The following is a 22164-nucleotide window of genomic DNA, read 5'->3' on the forward strand; positions in this document are numbered from 1 at the left end:
TTAGATACATGTAGGTATGGTTACCAGAAATGCAGAATTTATTTGAATTTTTTCTTAGTAGTCTACATTTTCAAAAACAGAGGTTTATGTTTTGGGTTCCATCCATCTGTGCATGTATCTGTCCATTTGAATTCTTTTTTCAAACATGTTTGGTCAAATTTTGTTCAAAGTTGGTACAATAACTAGTCCTCATTTTTTTTCCCAAAACACAAAAAAAAACAACATTTCAACATGTCATCAAATGTTTCTTAGATTTGACCACAGTAATAGCATCCACTACTAATAGCAAATACTAATTCTCACAGTGGATAATTTCAGCTACCTTGTCATGCTGCAGGACACACAGTGTAGTCTTCTCGTCCAAACAATTTACTTTCATCACACTTCTCCTCGCATTAAGATCAACATTTTTGGTAATAATAATTAGTTTTTATAATTTGTATCAGGTTTCCCTCTTTTGATCCTACATCCACATTCATTACCGGGGGTATATACAGTGATTACAGTTGTGTGATCTTGATTCAGATGTTCAAGCCAGTTCATTCAGTTTTGGAGCCAGATCACAAGGTTTCTAGATCCAGATATTAGACCTTGCCTTAGCCAATCAGATTGCTAGATTCAGACTAACCATGATAGTTGATATCAGTGTGTGTAATTCATGCTAACCTATTGTCCCAAGACCTGTTATCTTTGTGCTGAGATTGTCATATTGTTCATGTGTGTCCTGGTGTTATTGTAAAAGGATTATTCATGGTGAATGATGATAAATTGGAAATTTACCTTAAAAAATGAAAAGCCTGATTTTACTCATTCAAAAGGGTTTGCACAGCTTCTGAAAACTTTATTGTTTGTTTGAAGACCGTGTTTGGGGTCAGAGGTAAATACAAGACGTATTTTCTAGTTAAATAATGTACATGTACCACAGATATGTTATGGTATACATGTATGTTGGATACAGGTTTCAAATCTTGAAGTGTTTCAAACACCGCTGTAAACGCCCAAATTGTAATTCTCTTGATTCGGCATTCGTGAACCGCTATATCCCTGTGTAGTTGGTTGATAGTCATACCAAATCCGAGTTGTCGATGTTTGGTTTCTGTTTTGATTTGTCACATGTTTATAGTTTTGCATGGTATTTTGCTCAAATTTGGATATTCATTTCATTTCATGGCAATCTAGAACCATGGAACTACATGTACCGATGTGTTTAGTTCCATGCTATGACCAAACATCAAGATAGTGTGTTTCTGTCATGAGGCATGTACCACAGTTCAAGCCATACACAAAAACAAGAGCCTTTTCACCACAAGGTTCCGTTCCCTCTTTTCATCACAAATCACAAAATAGTCCCATTTAAAGTCTGCACTTTCCTTCAGAAGATTGGGACAAAATAGCCAAATTTTTTGAGTAAAAACTGAAAATTGACACAAATTTTTTCTGTTGACTTCTAAATTGGGGCTCATTTCCAAAAATATTGAAGAATATAAGAAAAAAGTGACGACAAATTTAGGCAAAAAAGTTTGGTGGTGAAAGGGTTAAACTGGTTGTATTTAACAATTTTGCCCTAATTTGACATTTTCACAGTTAAAATATTTAGAAGATGATAATTTATTTCTCAGACTTATATTTAATCATCAAATATTCAGATCCAAAATTCAGCAACTGTGGGTGTGAATTATAGTGTTTCCAGCAATATGGGGCTTTTTAAGGAAGCTTGTGTATATCTTGATTTTGGAATGGATTGATGCCGATTGCTTCGTTGAACTTGAATTAAATTTTCTGTTAAATATGTACCAGTGTACGGTACATGTAGTTGTTAAACTTGAGTAAATTTGCATAGCATTGCGTGATAATGATAAAATGTTAAATCAAATAATTTATAATCTATATGTGCATAATGTAAGTAAAGCAAGCGTAAAACAGTGTAAATTTGAATTTACTTAGCAACAAATTTGAGTACCGTACATTGTATTGGGATCACCTAGGTCAGTGAATTATATTCAGGGTGAGTGATTTTTCCAACTTACATGTCTGCTTGAGCAGTACAGATTCTACACAAGTTTTGCACACTGTTTATTATGCAAACATATAGTATGGGTTAATTTCAATCCTGACCTGTACTTAAAACTGTGTTACTGTGGTACTCCATTTCCCAGTCTTTAAGTTATCATAAAACTACTTACATTATCTTATGTGTTGTTTTCACAGATTAACCTACTTGAAATAATGCATTTTACTTATAGTGATTATGTAAATTTTCATAGCAGTAACTGTCATCTAAACTGTGCAATCTGTGTGTAGGACTGGATATCAGAAATATCGAAAATCCAAGACCATAATGTGGAATGGACAAATTAAGCCATATTTGGAAATGAATTATCAGAGCCAGACATTTTGAATTATGATAACTATACTAATTATAAATTATGTAAATTATACCTAGTAAACTCATCACCTAATATCATAATATCTCCCTCCATAGCAAGGGTCATACTATGGTGCTGCTAGGGGTTTTATAGTCTCGTATATTGACAGTGTTCAATATCAATGCTAATTTGGAATAAAAAATAAATAATATTTTACATGTATAAATTTGATGTATTACCATGAATATTTGTATATATAAGTGTTGATCTTTGATCCAGTATTGTTAGAATTCTGGCAATTCTACGTTTAGATTTTGTTTATTTGTATGCAATGTAATCTTCAACTCTTATCAAATGATCACTGTTTTTATAATCGTCCAATATAATCTGAAAACTTATCACAACATCATGTGTAGGTGTGTGTTTGTTGGGAGTGTGCTTGTGGAAAATAGTCTCTTGTGGTAACTATAATTGCCATTATTCATGGCTTCTCTGAAATCTACTCATGATGCTATTCATGATGATTGCTATAGCAACCATATGCCGGAGATGAAGAGTCAACTTGACCTTTAGCAAATTGTCTTTTGACACATTCAGTTGATGAGACAAAGTGTTTTACAAGTATCAGTCAGGTATTTAATCATTGAATGCAGTTTGTCACGTACTAGTTTAGTTTGAATTCCCTCCAAATTGTAAGAATTTATGATAATATGAAGTTATTATGAGGATACTGCCTTTGTGCATACTTTGCAGTATCCTCGTAATAATATTACAATATTATTATACATCTTTTCCTCCCAGGAATATATCATGGAAATGCCGAAATTTTTAGATTTTGTGAACTTTTTTGTGTGTGTCTGTGCAAACCCTGGGGGCAGCCATGTTTGTTTTTTTATCATTAGCGGAAGCTTATGCGAGTAATCGTTCCATATTTGGAATTCGCATTTCCTAATGTTGTAGGATGAAAATATCCAGTGCAATTCGGTACCGCAAAATTACGGCACGCTGTAACTCATGGCGTTACGGTGACAGATGTATAATAATGTATATTACAAACAGATTGAAAAGATTAGTATACTTTTTTGTTTATCACATTCCAAAAAAATAGTCTCGCTGTTCATTGCTGATATGACAATGAATAGTTCATTTCATACATGTCGCTTTATAAATTTGTGATATGAATCTGTTTCCATTTTCTTCATTGGATAAACAGCATGCTTCGTTAAAAAAACGTGTGTAGTTGAATGAATCATGTAAAGAACAAACATGACAAAGTTGTGATAAGAAAATCCCGTTTTTCTTTTTTTTTTAGACTGAGTAGTATGTCAGATTGTTACTATGGCGACCATCATCTTTAGCTATTTATCACAGCACTCATCCAATTCTATATAGAATAAACTACTGTGACAGTAAAAGCATTTTTATTGTTAAAAATATTCTATTACTGCCATAATCCCTTATTATTGGGTTTAAAACTAAATTACTAGCTTTATTTTTTTGATGAAATTATTATAAAATTGCATATAAAATGATATAGTTTGCATATACTATATAGGGTTTAGTTATTTCCTGCGTTTTATTTTCACTTGTTTCGCTGTCAGCGGAATTTACTGAATTAAAATTCAGTAAATATTCAAATTCAGCTAGAATGAATGATGAATTGTTTCTTTTATCAACAAAGTGAATTTAAAATCTTGTGAATAATCGGGCAACATAAAATCTACTAAAATTAAACCGGGTGAATATTTCACCTTCTACAGTAGTATAGAAAGAGCGCCCTCGTATTTATGCAAATTAAATTATCTCATTAATGCCTGCTTGACATTACAATCAATTACATATGATAAAATGGTTTCAGTCTCACATGGCGCAATCAATGCTACTTATACAGAGTTCTTTTGTTATTTGACCTTGTTTCCCTCTTAATGGCTTTAAGGGTATGAAAGACATGAACTACATGGCAAATACTCCTCATCATATGTTTGTATTAAAAAATTGTTTGTAAGGTAGGAAATGTCAGGTGATACAAATGTATAAACATAGGTCTGTCTTATAATTTCCACTCATCAGTTTTTATGTTTGTAATTCTTTGATCAATCAGATTCATCAACATCACTTTAATAAATCACGCTTACTTAAACTATTAAGTATATTTTAAGATAATTCAGGAAAGTGAGTTGGACATGTCAGATAATATATCTTTGTTGAACATTGTAGTATAGTCACCACTTACATCATAATTACTGATTATATTACTTCAATTGGTTACCTCTCATGGCAAGGTTATCAAAGTTCCACTAAAATTAATTCTGGAAAATATTTTGACATCTTTCCTGGCTTTGATTTGATCATTTACGGATTTGAAATTCTTATGACTATGAACAAGTTACATACACATATCACTTGTTTTGTCAAAAAACATCACAGACTCTGTGTTTCCTATGACAGAATTGAATATACTATATACACTGACATTTAATTTTACTATTTTGATATTTTTTGTTTTAAGGTTTGCAAATTTGTTCACATAGATTTAATTCAGCGAATTATATTTATCATTGACATTAGAACACAGTGAACAATTAATGCATTTACAGTATTCTCAAAATGGAATCCAAAAAATCAAGTTAGGTCATCTTAGCGACTGCTGGGATCGAGAGGGATTAAAAAAAAATTGTATGCAGCGATAGGGATGACACACACTAAGATGTGGCACCTTATTTTCTTTGTTTTTAAAATGTGAATTTAATTTTACTAAATTACTAATCCCAGACCTATATTTTCAAGATCCTGATATCTATGTTTGATTTTAGTTGCGTCATTGACATGCCAGGGAATAGTAAGATATAACTAGCTATATTACAAAAAAAACACGAACGTCAGTAATGCGTCATATCAACTTAAAGAACACATTGCACAGAATGCCATGGCAACCATGGAAAAGTTTGATTATGGAAATAGAAATGAACGATATTAATGTCCTAGAGGCAAAAACATATATCGTATTTGCTAGAGTAGCGCTTATGTGAATGACAGAACTGTGTTTGGTAAAAATGATCTTATATACATAAAATGCAATCTGGTTTATGGATACTACTATTAGAGATGCGCTTCTAATAGAGCAAATACAGTAATAAACGATCTGTGAATATATATTATGACTATTTTCATTTCTTTTTTCTGTCAGTTAAGTTCCGTATTTGTTTTATCAAAAGCACATCTTTAATAGAAACATACAATAGAAAAAAAACAAAATTTGCTTTTACTGCATACTGGATCATTCAGCTCTGTCTGTCATTTATATAAGTACATATGCTACAAATAAAGCAAATGAAAAATAAATAAATAAAATAATTATGACTGTTCTCATAAGATAAAAATGGTTTTTTTCATCTTCATTGACCATAATAATAATTTTATAATAATTATCTTTGAATTAAGTATAATCTCATAAGATACTTAAAGTTATAATTTTGCGAAATTATTTTCTAGAAGTTGAAGCCCAGATTTGCATATGGAATTGCAAGATTTCATTTTAATTAGTGTTTAATTTACATACAAATTTACATGTTATTGAACGAGATCTTCATCACATATCACATCAGTTACGCGCCCTTACTTTAATCACCCTTTGCTTTGACAATTACTAAATTAAATTTGCTTTGTAAAGCTTTGCTGTTATCAAAGTGAAGTACATGTACTTTATGACGTTTAGAATCCGTGACAAAATGATGCAAATTATTTATCAAAAAAATCAGACTGGAAAGAGTGGAACCCAGGGAAACTAATTTATCATAATTGTCATAGTTGCCATGACGAAATTGGATGGATACAAAGACGAAATATTGATGAATGGTTTTAAATAATTTGCCAATTTTCTCCTTAGGTGTTTAGATGTGCTATTGAATATAATTTCATCACTTCCCTGTAGTGTAATTGTAAGGTTTTCTGGAAAATATTCATGCTTGTCACAATTTGACAGATGATAATATATAAACGTAGGTGTAATTGCAACATGATGGTTAAATATCAAAGTGCTGACAACTGATTCAATAGTTGAACATACAAAACTACATTGCAATAGGTATCCCAATCTGGTCTTGTGATGTAATTGTTTATTAAAGTATATGTATTCTGAAACCATTCCATATGACTGCCTACAAATAGTACATGTATGTTGATTTCTTGTCTGCCCTATATTCTGACATGAATGAATATAAAAAAGTATGTAGGCCAAGTGTTTCACACTAAGACATTAATGAAGATTACCTCATACATGTACATGTATAAAATAACTATTACTGCAATAGGATTTCAGTGTTTATTTGATTTGCTGAATAGAAGCACAATGTACAATGAAATGTGCCTACTTGAATAATCAGTGATAAAGTTAGCATCATAAAATTCATGATTTTCTATTAATTCGCATACCAGTTCATCTTATAAAAAATACTCTCATCTAACAGTATGGGCCACGCAGCACTGCAGAATGATAAATTAAGAATAAATAATTAATTTTCATGAAATAAAAGGTTATTTCTACCTACCTTCAGGTGTACTTTTGTTTTCAATGTTACAAGAAACATTAGTCTAAGATTAATTACATTTGGCCTAATCAAAATTAGAAACTGGCATATACATGTATGTGTTTATTAGAACCCGTCATTACTAATTTATTTGCATATCAGAATATGAATTTAGAACTACTAAAAACTACTAAGACAACATTAATTCCAGCATGTAGGTTATGTTCATCACTATGGTACAAACATACCAAATTGATTTTTAGGAGAATAAGTTGATTTTACCAAAATTACTTAAGGTTAGTGTCAATGAATGTAAATTAGAGCTCAACTATTCTTCAAGCCACTCACTGACCACTGACAGTATATAGCAGAAAATTGGAGCATCTTAACATCCACACAGTTTGGGGAAACAAATTACCTCATCGCCACTCTCAATTTTGTCACCACTCATCAATATACCTAGTAACTTCTTTATCATTACAATTAGCATTAAATTTGATTTTTTTTGTATCCCAAACCAGCTGAATTGAGAATTTGTTATTCAGCAGATGATATATTTTAAATGAATCCTTATTTGCCAGGAAAAATGTATGTTTTCGCTCAGAATGACTGTCTGCACCACGTGTACTTGAGTGTCCCCTGCTACTCTTGTCAAATCCGATCTACTGAATAATATATGGCTTTCTCATGAAACATTGAGACCAATACTACTCTGCTGCGATTGCCTGGGCGGTCCAGGTTGTCTGCACTACCAGTCTCATGGTCACGACTTTTACAGAGATCACGCAAATGAATTTGATTGCTTATTGTGGATACACCTAGCCAACTCAGATCTCCATCAGTCATGGAGAGTACAGTAGAAGGGTACACTCATTCATCAAAAAAACCTAGTAACATAACAATACAGACTTTCACAGGCAATGACGTCTGTAAGATGAAATGCTAGAAGTGCGCCCTCTGGCAGAAATCAAGTGGTTACATGTATGTGGTAGTTGTAAAAAGTTTGCATCTTATAAAGACATTTACTCATAATGATAAATTCATATCATATAAAATTGTTTTTCACATGGTATAAAGGTGTGTTCACAACGTATAAAGATGTAAGATTGGATATGTATTGATTTACTGCAACTTACACTGTAGATGTAGTAATTCAGGTAAATGGACACATTGTGAGGTTGGATATGTATTGATTTACTGTAACTTACACTGTAGATGTAGTAATTCAGGTAAATGGACACATTGTGAGGTTGGATATGTATTAATTTACTGTAACTTACACTGTAGATGTAGTAATTCAGGTAAATGGACACATTGTGAGGTTGGATATGTATTGATTTACTGTAACTTACACTGTAGATGTAGTAATTCAGGTAAATGGACATATTGTGAGGTTGGATATGTATTGATTTACTGTAACTTACACTGTAGATGTAGTAATTCAGGTAAATGGGCACATTGTGAGGTTGGATATGTATTGATTTACTGTAACTTACACTAGGTGTAGTAATTCAGGTAAATGGACACATTGTGAGGTTGGATATGTATTGATTTACTGTAACTTACACTGTAGATGTAGTAATTCAGGTAAATGGACACATTGTGAGGTTGGATATGTATTGATTTACTGTAACTTACACTGTAGATGTAGTAATTTAGGTAAATGGACACATTGTGAGGTTGGATATGTATTGATTTACTGTAACTTACACTGTAGATGTAGTAATTCAGGTAAATGGACACATTGTGAAGTTGGATATGTATTGATTTACCTTAACTTACACTGTAGATGTAGTAATTCAGGTAAATGGACACATAGTGAGGTTGGATATGTATTGATTTACTGTAACTTACACTGTAGATGTAGTAATTCGGGTAAATGGACACATTGTGAGGTTGGATATGTATTGATTTACTGTAACTTACACTGTAGATGTAGTAATTCAGGTAAATGGACACATTGTGAGGTTGGATATGTATTGATTTACTGTAACTTATACTGTAGATGTAGTAATTCAGGTAAATGGACACATTGTGAAGTTGGATATGTATTGATTTACTGTAACTTACACTGTAGATGTAGTAATTCAGGTAAATGGACACATTGTGAGGTTGGATATGTATTGATTTACTGTAACTTACACTGTAGATGTAGTAATTCAGGTAAATGGGCACATTGTGAGGTTGGATATGTATTGATTTACTGTAACTTACACTAGCTGTAGTAATTCAGGTAAATGGACACATTGTGAGGTTGGATATGTATTGATTTACTGTAACTTACACTGTAGATGTAGTAATTCAGGTAAATGGACACATTGTGAGGTTGGATATGTATTGATTTACTGTAACTTACACTGTAGATGTAGTAATTTAGGTAAATGGACACATTGTGAGGTTGGATATGTATTGATTTACTGTAACTTACACTGTAGATGTAGTAATTTAGGTAAATGGGCACATTGTGAGGTTGGATATGTATTGATTTACTGTAACTTACACTGTAGATGTAGTAATTTAGGTAAATGGATACATTGTGAGGTTGGATATGTATTGATTTACTGTAACTTACACTGTAGATGTAGTAATTTAGGTAAATGGGCACATTGTGAGGGTGGATATGTATTGATTTACTGTAACATATACTGTAGATGTAGTAATTCAGGTAAATGGACACATTGTGAAGTTGGATATGTATTGATTTACTGTAACTTACACTAGATGTAGTAATGATTTGATATGATGAGACCTTTTCACTATAAAAACTATTTAGGGTATTGGCTTGAAAATCACCGATGTTTGACCTGTGTTGTGCAAAATAGAGTTTGGCAACCATGTATTTTAATACGAGTTTTGTGAATAACAGTATAAATTGAAACCATATTATAAAATTAAAGGTAATCTGATAATCTGTTTTAATGGTAGCTAGCCTTAAGCATGTTTTATCCTAATGATCCCCAAACCACATGATCTTAACCTTTTCCGTTGTTTGACTCTACCTTGGGAATCATTTCACAGTTGGGTGCATTGGTATATACAGCTCATTATTCATCACATTAGTCACTTGGTTGGCAAGACGATACAAAAGTCCTCACCCAAATGATGGCAATTACTCTGTGTTACTGTAGATATATGATCTATTTTGTGGTGCTACCTACTGAGTCTGAATCAGTTGTTTATTTCCTGCTTGGCTATCATGATGACTACTGAATGAAAGGTTATGTTGTTTGAATACATACATCATGTACGTGAGTTTAATATTTTTTATCGTATAATTGTCTAAATCATTGTTTAAATATGTTTTTTTTCAATCAAAATATGCATATTTTTAGGTTAATGCTTTGTAAATTGCAAATTGGTTTCTGTTGGTCAGTGATGTAAGTCTGTTTGCCAATGATGTAAGTCTATTGACCAATGTTCATGTTAGTCTGCTGGCCAATAATGTTAGTCTGTTGGCCAGTGATGTTAACCTGTTGGCCAATGATGTTAGTCTGTTGGCAAGTGATGTTAGTCTGTTGGCCAATGATGTTAGTCTGTTGGCAAGTGATGTTAGTCTGTTGGCCAGTGATGTTAGTCTATTGACCAATGTTCATGTTAGTCTGCTGGCCAATAATGTTAGTCTGCCGGCCAATGATGTTAGTCTGTTGGCCAGTGATGTTAGTCTGTTGGCAAGTGATGTTAGTCTGCTGGCAAGTGATGTTAGTCTGCTGGCCAATGATGTTAGTCTGTTGGCCAGTGATGTTAGTCTGTTGGCCAGTGATGTTAGTCTGTTGGCAAGTGATGTTAGTCTGTTGGCAAGTGATGTTAGTCTGTTGGCAAGTGATGTTAGTCTGTTGACCAATAATGTTAGTCTGCTGATCAGTGATGTAATTCTATTGGTCAATGATGTTAGTCTGTTGACCTATAATGTTAGTCTGCTTACAGTGATGTTAGTCTGTTGGCCAGTGATGTTAGTCTGTTGGCAAGTGATGTTAGTCTGTTGGCCAGTGATGTTAGTCTGCTTACAGTGATGTTAGTCTGTTGGCCATTGATGTTAGTCTGTTGGTCAATGATGTTAGTCTGTTGACCTATAATGTTAGTCTGCTGGCCAATAATGTTAGTCTGTTTGACAGTGACATTAGTCTGTTGGCAAGTGATGTTAGTCTGTTGGCCAGTGATGTTAGTCTGCTTACAGTGATGTTAGTCTGTTGGCCATTGATGTTAGTCTGTTGGTCAATGATGTTAGTCTGTTGACCTATAATGTTAATCTGCTGGCCAATAATGTTAGTCTGTTTGACAGTGACGTTATTCTGTTGGCCAGTGATGTTAGTTTGTTGGCCAGTGATGTTAGTCTGTTGGCCAGTGATGTTAGTCTGTTGGCCAATGATGTTAGTCTGTTTGACAGTGATGTTAGTTTGTTGGCCAGTGATGTTAGTCTGTTGGCCAGTGATGTTAGTCTGCTGGCCATTGATGTTAGTCTGTTGGCCAATAATGTTAGTCTGCTGGCCAATAATGTTAGTCTGCTTGCTAGTGATGTAATTCTAGTGGTCAATGGTGTTAGTCTGTTTGTCAACGATGTTAGTCTGTTGGCCAGTGATGTTAGTCTGCTTACAGTGATGTTAGTCTGTTGGCAAGTGATGTTAGTCTGCTGGCCAGTGATGTAAGTATGTTGGCCAGTGATGTTAGTCTGTTTGACAGTGATGTTAGTCTGCTGGCCAGTGATGTAAGTATGTTGGCCAGTGATGTTAGTCTGTTTGACAGTGATGTTAGTCTGCTGGCCAGTGATGTAAGTATGTTGGCCAGTGATGTTAGTCTGTTTGACAGTGATGTTAGTCTGCTGGCCAATGATGTTAGTCTGCTGGCCAATAATGTTAGTCTGCTTGCTAGTGATGTAATTCCATTGGTCAATGGTGTTAGTCTGTTTGTCAACGATGTTAGTCTGTTGGCCAGTGATGTTAGTCTGCTTACAGTGATGTTAGTCTGTTTGACAGTGATGTTAGTCTGCTGGCCAGTGATGTAAGTATGTTGGCCAGTGATGTTAGTCTGTTTGACAGTGATGTTAGTCTGCTGGCCAATGATGTTAGTCTGCTGGCCAATAATGTTAGTCTGCTTGCTAGTGATGTAATTCCATTGGTCAATGGTGTTAGTCTGTTTGTCAACGATGTTAGTCTGTTGGCCAGTGATGTTAGTCTGCTTACAGTGATGTTAGTCTGTTGGCAAGTGATGTTAGTCTGCTGGCCAGTGATGTAAGTATGTTGGCCAGTGATGTTAGTCTGTTTGACAGTGATGTTAGTCTGCTGGCCAGTGATGTAAGTATGTTAGCCAGTGATGTTAGTCTGTTTGACAGTGATGTTAGTCTGCTGGCCAGTGATGTAAGTATGTTGGCCAGTGATGTTAGTCTGTTTGACAGTGATGTTAGTCTGCTGGCCAATGATGTTAGTCTGCTGGCCAATAATGTTAGTCTGCTGGCCAATAATGTTAGTCTGCTTGCTAGTGATGTAATTCCATTGGTCAATGGTGTTAGTCTGTTTGTCAACGATGTTAGTCTGTTGGCCAGTGATGTTAGTCTGCTTACAGTGATGTTAGTCTGTTGGCAAGTGATGTTAGTCTGCTTACAGTGATGTTAGTCTGTTGGCAAGTGATGTTAGTCTGTTGGCCAGTGATGTTAGTCTGTTTGACAGTGATGTTAGTCTGCTGGCCAGTGATGTAAGTATGTTGGCCAGTGATGTTAGTCTGTTTGACAGTGATGTTAGTCTGCTGGCCAGTGATGTAAGTATGTTGGCCAGTGATGTTAGTCTGTTTGACAGTGATGTTAGTCTGCTGGCCAGTGATGTAAGTATGTTGGCCAGTGATGTTAGTCTGTTTGACAGTGATGTTAGTCTGCTGGCCAGTGATGTAAGTATGTTGGCCAGTGATGTTAGTCTGTTTGACAGTGATGTTAGTCTGCTGGCCAGTGATGTAAGTATGCTGGCCAGTGATGTAAGTATGTTGGCCAGTGATGTTAGTCTGTTTGACAGTGATGTTAGTCTGCTGGCCAGTGATGTAAGTATGTTGGCCAGTGATGTTAGTCTGTTTGACAGTGATGTTAGTCTGTTGGCCAGTGATGTTAGTCTGTTGGCCTGTTTAAGTCAACTTGGTTCACTGACAATTGTTCTAGCAAATCAACAACAGTTGACTTGTGTCACAAAACAATCCAAGATGGTTGACTGTCGGCCAAGCACCATATAATAATTGCAAATCATAATGTATTGTGGGATAGATGACCAAATCAAACACTACTCTGCCAATCCTAAAATGTGTCTGTTCTCTAACATAATTATACTGCTATACGCAATAATTTGGAATCGTAATGTGTGTTTTACATATTTCCAACATAGACATTAGAGACTCACACATGTTAAATTATCTGGCAGTCTAAGTCATTAGTTCAGTGTAGTACTGGTACATGCAGATATTTCATCATTTATTAATCAATGTACAAGAACAGAGGAAGCTGTGACATTTCCAATAGTTTTGGGTCCTTTGTTTAGTCATGTGTATGTCATGCTTTTTATGAAACCCTACAGACATAAATGCTTATAACAATCATAGACAGATGATGCTACAAATTTATCTCACTGTGATGACAAGAATCAATAACACAACCTGAATAACTAATAAACAAAATTGTTAAATATCCTTCAAATTATGACTCTGTTGATTATCACTAATAAGAACATAGTGGGAATTATTATTATATAATTTAGACAGAACATAATGTTTTAATATATAGCTACAAAATAATTATATTAGAACACACACATGGTGAAATAGTGTTGATTGTATAGCATTGTCTTACTGGACCACTTTTATATTAAATGTCTAAATTTGAAATCCATTAAAAAAACTTAAATACACTTACTATTAAAAATTGTCGTATTTGTTGTTTATAGGCGATCACAAATAACAAAAGTGGGAAAAATATGTGATTTTTGGCTTTCTATAGATGTCAACACATTGTGGGGATCATCACACATGTCTGTATTGATTACTGACATAGGTTTTAACTTCAAACGATGTCATTAAATATCAATTAGGGAACTAATTAGCATATTCTTATAGAACACAGTAATATTTGCATAACATTTATGACCGTATTGATTATTGTGATTATAGGGTCTTCACTTTTCAATACTTACTAATTAATCTATATGATCACATAGCAATCACTCATGGCTACATTTACATGTACATGTACATTGTAGCACCAATCATTGGCCTATTTCATGCGTTAAATAGTATTGTAAATAGTATTTCAACATGTGGTTGAAAGTACCAAAATATGTGAAAACACACTTTTTTCAACTTTTTACGAGGTCATCATATACCCATTGTCAAAATAATTCACAAAATCATAAAGAGATTACTGACACCTACATGTGACTACAAAAATGCTCTATTTCCTGATTTGATGATAATTTTGACTCAAAATATAGTAAAATTCATGTACATTGTCCTTTTTCAACTGTTTTTGTATATGTTAGTACAATTACAAACCAAACATGCTAATAATAAATTGACTAAAAATATTGAAAACACAAAAAGGTGTGTGTATTATAACATTGTCTAATGTATCAATATATGTATATTAGGTTATATAGTCAGATACTCAGCATAGACATAGACAACAGTTTGGAGGTGAGAGGTATGGGATATCATATGATATAAAAAACACTCTGAATTCCTATTCCAGTTTTTTAATCAAACACTTAAAATTTTTGAATATATATAATCATCACTCACCACTTTTAACAAATTAAAAAAATATCACCACTCGGGGAAAAACAGTCTTGAAAATCAGTGGTGTATGTGTTGTCAATAGCAACAAAATCAACTTGGGGAGTGTCAAGGAAGAAACTATACTCTGCCTTGCAACTAAAGAACCACAGGGAATTAACAAACTGATCAACTCATTCCTGTGCTTACCGGTACTACCTAGTGCACGTATACATGTTCTATTGTGGAAGTTATTTAGTGATTTTATTTTATAGTTATTGTGCTTGTTTTTAATTGATTTTATTTTATATTTATTGTGCTTGTTTTTATGTTTTTCCTGTTCTACTTATATGCTTAAACATTTTACTCTATGTTATCGATAAAAAGCGATTGCTCGAAAAGTCTAGTTAATTTCAATAGTTACTTAAAACAACGTGTGATGTCATTTATGTATTCATTTGAATATTAATTTCACCATGTGTATTTGCATATTACCTTGTACATTTAGTAGTATTGTGCTATGATTAATTTCACATATCAGAATAATTAAGTCTTGAAAAGTAATGTCAGTATAGTAGATATAACCTGAAATCATCCTATAATTGCTATGGTTACAATGCCACCATATTTTAATAGAATATTTTCACTGATATAAACAAACATAGATTCCACCCATGAATAGATGAAATACTATGTATAAATAGTTTCATAGAAAACATAGTTCAGATAATGCATTAACCTCTTGCAGACATTTCCTGTCGGAGAAAGTTGTATTTTCAAATTTCCTGATGTATTTTCCGCAAACTTCATACTTTGACATTTCAAATATTTTAATGCTAATGTTAAGTGGTTTGGATGACACCAAATAAACTGTGCAAGTGAAATTAATGATTTATTGTATTTACAATCATTTAGAAAAATTTGGTTTAAAATAAATTATTACTCGATAAACTATCAAAAACAGAAACCATTCATTATATACCTTATATATAAAATATGTTTTTGAAATGCAGTCCCTCACCCCCTTGGCCATTTTCGCTGATTTTTAGTCGCCGGAGTGATTCACATCCCAAATTTTGGTTCTCCGGGCGTCTCTAATAAATACCCTATCTAACCGCTGGACTGAATTAGCTAAATTATGAAAAATTCATAGAAGATTGGGCGAAAATCGGTCGTTTTCGGCCTCAACGTTTTTTTGCTCGGAAACGTAAGGGCGATAAGACTCGATTTTCAAGAACGCAGGTCGCTCGGATCGAATGGTTTCTATTGTTTCGAGTCTGTTGTGTGTCTAGAAACATAACAACTTTGTTTTTTGGTGAATATAGAACATGCTCTGTTCCAATAAAGGAATTTTATATGCAAATCGAACAATATTAATAGTTCCTTATTGTAACGTCTCCCATATAAATAGTCCTCTACTCCCCAGAATTTGACAATGGTACTAGCCCAGAATTGACTTTCTGTTCGGCGCGTCTTTGATTGTAGCAATGTTTACGCCACTGTACGAAAATACGCACACTCGCGAATTTGACAACATTCACTTCAGCGTTTTAGGATAGTGGGAATAGAAGCAAATAGATGGAAATGCCAGTTACGTCACTCATGAATATTGATGATTCGATTGCTGGCCGGGATAGATGTATTAAGTGTTAATTTCTATGCAATATGTTTACACCTGCGATTCTCAATTTGGATGTGTAAAATCATATCGCTGCTGTGGAGGGCGACGGCTGACAGATTGTTTTGGTTTTGCGGGTCTCTTGGCATGGGCAACTGAGTTTTAGGTCTCTATTTTTTTAATAATCTGACTATTTACTTGGTCGTATTTTGTAAATACCACTCAGACACTGACAACAAGTAAGTAAACGGACCGGAACATAGTCAACATGGGACTCTGAAGGCCCCGGAGAAAGCATCATCTTACAACAATAATGAATAAAATTTACATTACAATCTCATGCTTCCGAACAATCTGATATTTATGCTGGATAACAAAGTATACAAGTACTGTCTACGATATACTGCAAAATGGAAATAACATACCTATTTAACCGTTTTTTGTACAAAATTCCAAGAACACAAAACAAACAACTGGCAACAATCGACAAAACAAAAATACTACACGGTCACTGTAGCCACACCAGTAAGAAAAAGATACTGTTGAAATGCAAATGTAAATACAAAAAATAAATGTCAATATTTGTTAATTTGCAGCCTCCATGGACAAGTTCACAGCCTCTAATATTGCAAAACCGTTAGTTGTGAACTGAACTTTAAATCTCATCAGGATTTCCACATGAAGTTACACAGATAGAAAAAAATGTCATATTAAGTCAAGGAAAAATAATGCTTTTTTGTCAAGGCTATATCCTAATTTCTCTTATTTTGGTGTATTTTTTGTGAGTGTATATGTACGCATTAAAATTATCGTAACTTCAAATGTAATCATAGTGCAAATGTAAAGTAAACAAATTATTGAGTGATTTTGGATTTGTTGGAAAAGTAGCCGAAATGCTGTGACATGGTCTAATTGGTGATGGGAATTGCCAAGCCAGTTTATAAAACAAGCCAGTAGGCTGGTTGGCGATCATGTTTTCGGCTGTTGCCATGGTAGGACATGAACGTGAAGCTAACGTCGGTTTATAACTAAAACCGGGCCCCGTATACGAAGTTCGCAAAAAACGCTCAGTCCTTACAAGTCACTTTATTTTGTTGCTAGGACGTAATCTGCTGTTAAATTTATTATTTCCAACCGTTTTGCGATAGTATTTTCTAGATTGAAGGCGGCATTTACAGTTTATTTATAGTTCAAAGTTGTGTTGGGATTACGTTGGCATAGTGTAACAATGTTGGCGCCGGTGATCTCTTACCAGTGTGCAACGTAGCCAAAATAAAAAAAACAAAAACATGATCGTATTAACACTGCTGTTACAAGACTGGTGGAAGGTAATAATTTTGGTTTTGGGACGAAAGTATTAAAAAATCAGCTGTTGGCTGTTGCCATGGCAGTGGTGAGCGAGAATTTTTTTTTCAATTAGTGACAGTACGACCTGCCTGTCAAGTATGAACAAAATCAGCCAAGCCAAAAAACAACAGAGCAGTTAAAAGCCGCTGGTGAACAGTTACCCCAACTTTGAGGTCAAGTTTCTCGGTAATGAAAATAGACATAAAACAACTAGTAAATGTATGCCCGCACTCAGACTGAGTAATCCTAGAATTGTAGGATGAGATACATTTGGCGCGAAGGTATTCAAAAAAAATCATTTTTTTTGCTGTTGCCATGGAAACGGTGGACCAGAGTTTGTTTTCAGATTTTACAACCTATTTAATAACTAGAGTGAAGGTGTGACTTGCCTGCCAAGTTTGAACCAAATCGGCCTAGCCAAAAAAATCACAGAAGAGTCAAATTTCTCAGTAATGAACAAGCCATGCATGGCACAGTCCCCATTAGTTATCAAATTTAAGATATATAGTTTTGTTTATAGTAATATAGCTGGAATATAACCATGTCAGGAATATGATTTTTTAACAATAAAATGATTGACATTTGTATCTGATCGTCAAACAAGTACTTGTCCATATTGAGAGATATTGCTCTGGAACAGCATTCAAAATCAGCCATTTTGAATACATGTATATATATAACATGATGTGTAACAAATATATAAAATTTAAATATAATAAGTCATAGCATTTAAGAGATATGGCTCTAGAAGCCCAATCATTAAAACAAAATGGCCGCCAGTCAGCCATTTCGAATCTAATCTGAAAAATACAATGACGAGCATCATGAACCCGTAATGGATAATGTATGTACCAAGTTTGAACGAATAAATGCTTGATATTTGATGATTTTTTTAGCACAAAAATGGCCACCATTCGGCCATTTTGAATAGGATATGGGTCTAGAAGCCCATTCATTAAAACCAAATGGCCGCCAGACAGCCATTTTGAATCCGATCTGAAAAATAAATGATGTTCATCAGGAACCTGTAATGTCTAATATATGAACCAAGTTTGAACGGAATTCATCCAGAAATGCCATAAATGCTTGATATTTGATGATTGTTTAGCACAAAAAGGCCACCATTTGGCCATTTTGAATAGGATCGTCAAACCAATATATCTGTCTATCTATGACATGATGTATAATGAATATTTAAAATTTGAACATATTCAGTGAAAGCAAGTCAGACATATGGAATGAGAACCACATTCATTAATACAACATTTTGAATCTTATCTGAAAAACAAAATTATTTGCATCAAGGTTCCATAATGTCTAATGTATATACCAAGTTTGAACAAAATCCATCTGTAAACAGCCGAGAAATGGTTGATTTTTAGGATTTTTCAGCACAAAAATGGTCGCCATTCGGCCATATTGAATCAGATCGTAAAACAAATTGATGTGCATCAAGGTCCTATAATGTTTAATGTATATATCAAGTTTGAACAAAATCCATCTGTAAACAGCCGAGAAATGCTTGATTTTGATGATTTTTAGCACAAAAATGGCCGCCATTCGGCCATCTTGAATCAAATCGTGAAACAAATTGACGTGCATATGTATAATATCATGTATGTGTGAAGTTTGATTGTGATTGGTCCAGGCATTTCTAAGATACAGGTCCGGACGCATGCACAGACGCATGCACGCACAGACGCACACACGCACGGACACACGGAGGTCAAAACATAAGTCCCTGTTTTTGGACTGCGTCTGAACGGGGACTAAAAAAGATATCATAAATTCAAATAGTAACTTTGTGCCCACACTCAAGCTGAGTAGAATGAGCTATGTATGAGAAGTGTTATCCTAAATTTGTAGGAGAAGATACATTTGGCACTAAGCTATCAAAAAAAAAAAAAAAAACAGTTTTTTTTCAGATTTCACCTAATAACTAGTGTCGCCTGCCAAGTTTAAGGGAAATGGGCCAAGCCAAAAGATGACAGAAGAATTAATACGTGAAAACACTGGAAATCAGACACACAAAATTAATTGATTTTAAGGACAAACCTAGCGGAGCGGATAGTGAACAAAAATGTTCGTAAATATTACTGACCGCAAAAGACGCTCATCGCGAAGTGGCTTGTACTCTATATAAAATATCTTTTTGAAATTTAGTTTCTCAACCTCTTGGCTGTTACCGCAGATGTTTCATCACCAAAATGATTTGCATCATGAATATTTGCTTCCAGGCATCTCTGATAGATAAATAAATATATCTGACTACTGGACTGAATTCATGTTCTTATAAAAAAAAACATGTAAGTTTGTGCGAAAATCAGTCGTTTTTGGCTGCTGCATTGTAATTTTCGTTTGCTTGGAAATGCAATAAGACAAGGACATGAGATGTACGAATCGATCGGCTTCTTTTGTTATAAGTTTATTGTATGCATAGAAACACGAAACATTGGTTTCTGCTGAATATTGAAAATGTTTATTTGAATGACATCTGAAAAAGGAATTCTTCATAATGAACAATCCAAGGTTTAGTATTTCTTTGATTGTAGCAGTTTTACGCCCTGTGACAATCAAAATTTAAAATTAACCATCATTAAATGTGTATAGCACATTATTAGGCGTGGACATGAGCAAAAAATAGTTTTGCGTTTGTCGAAATTCATACAAAATTTTGATGTCGCTATGATGCTATGACCTTCGTCTGTTTTTACGTTCGATTCCACGCATAATGTTGGATTATGCAGTAAACGAAAAATGGTCTATTTGTGTGATGTAGTACAGGTTATAAAATATGAATATGAGGTTATTACGAGGATACTGTAAAGTATGCACGAAGACAGTACAGCGATGCGCAGCATCATTCAACCCTATTTCCACCCAGGGATACATCATGGGAATGTCAAAATCCAAAACGTTTAGAATTGATTTAGCGAACTTCTTTGTGTGGAGTCTAGTCAACCCTGGGAGCAGCCATGTTTGTTTTTAATATTATCCATATTTGGAATTTGCGTTTCCTAATATGGTAGAATAAAAATACCCAGTGCAGATTAGTATATGTATACTCAAGGGGTGGTGGGGGAATTCCAAAGTCAATCACTCAAAAAAAAAAAAAAAAAAAAATTCCCTTGATAGTTTCTGATCGCGGAAATCGCTTTTCGGGAAAAATCTGATCTGTGAATAATAAATTATTTATGTCCACAATACATGTACATGCATACAGTTATTCAATTATTCATTACCTTCTACCATGCCTGTAATCAAGATGATGTCAACATGTTTTCACTACACTGATTAGTATAGTTTTAATCATGTTAAACAGAATTACCCGGTACCAGTTAGAGTTCTCTTCCATGTAACCTCAAAAAAAACTCACTAGACTAGTGTTTTTCCTGGACTTAATTGAGCAGTGTTATCGCTTTATGGTATACTAGTACATGTATGTCTCAGATTGCCGCCATTACTTGAGTTTTACACCTGGCTGGCTGTGGCTGTATAGTTGTATACTCATTCTGAAACCTGAATCCAAACAGATCAGATACTAAAACATATACAGCGCCCAGCATAATGCACTGCAAAGAGCCAGGTATAATGATCAACAAAGTTGGTTTAATTTAATTGCACGTAAGGTACAAAGCACTTTCCTGAAACCAGTGAACACTTTTCAAAGCTTTGTACATTTCACTACCTTGATAGCAGTGTAGATTTACACGTATTTTATGCAGTAAGAAATTGAGTTATTTCTTGCACTGATTGTATTGCTAATGGTCTGTTCAAACTGTTGTTGTGGATGAGAGTCATTGTCAGGTGGTATTACTGTGTGGGGTGAAGCTGCCTACTTCAGTGTTTGTAGTGAATTTCAAGATGTCTGCAAAAAACGGTGCAGACATTATGTATCTGACAAATCAATTATTTATTTCTTAATTTCTTTCTCATTTCTGTTTTCAGCAGAACGTGACAAAACAGAGTGAAGTAGAAGGTTACCTCATTCCACAGGCATTGTGGTGAGATGCATGATGGGATGTTCACCCAGCAAGTCAGTCTCAGATCCACAGTTATCAGACAAAGAAAGGAACACAGACACAGGTACGTGTCTTCAGCCACATCGTGAGTATTTACAGTTTTATGATTAAATGTTATCATATCACATCCTTTTTATCACATAACATATAATTATGTAGAAATCAGTAGAATGGAAAAAACATAATCTGTTTGCCCAAAAATATAGCATATTTTCACAAAATTAGCACAGGGTTGTTGAAAGCCCCTCCCAAAAAAATTAAATAGAAATAGAAAAAACAGAAATTCTACAGACCATTTCTGTTAGCGATCTAAACCAACATTAAAATTAAATTCAGAAACAATCACTACTTTGAAACATATTGAAATATTCATCGCAAGATATGCATGAAGGCAGTACAGCAATCATACCAGTCAATTGATGCATTCCTGTACTGCCTGAGTGCATACTTTGCGGTATTCTCATGATAACCTTATTATTATACATCTTTTTTTTGCTTGTATTAATAATTTAATGAGAGATAAAAACCACGAAAATGTTTTGTGCTATGCA

General features: G+C 34.1%; 1 protein-coding gene across 7 annotated transcripts in view; it reads left to right on the forward strand.

Annotated features, from left to right (window-relative positions):
- The window catches only part of LOC102804754 (uncharacterized), a 78704-nt gene that overhangs the window by 25671 nt on the left and 30869 nt on the right, over positions 1 to 22164 (forward strand). For 4 of the 7 annotated variants that reach the window (XM_078013601.2, XM_085491809.1, XM_085491810.1 and 1 more), the window contains exon 2: positions 21543 to 21698. In XM_078013601.2, coding sequence (XP_077869727.1) covers positions 21605 to 21698 — 94 coding nt within the window. In that variant the 5' untranslated portion in view covers positions 21543 to 21604. Of the gene's footprint in view, positions 1 to 10111; positions 10137 to 21539; positions 21699 to 22164 lie in introns of those variants that run through there. The other 3 variants (XM_078013602.2, XM_078013600.2, XM_078013605.2) reach the window with 3 other exon arrangements.

This window comes from Saccoglossus kowalevskii, chromosome 17 (assembly GCF_978046115.1).
Source record: "Saccoglossus kowalevskii chromosome 17, keSacKowa6.1, whole genome shotgun sequence".
NCBI classification, from domain to species: domain Eukaryota; kingdom Metazoa; phylum Hemichordata; class Enteropneusta; family Harrimaniidae; genus Saccoglossus; species Saccoglossus kowalevskii.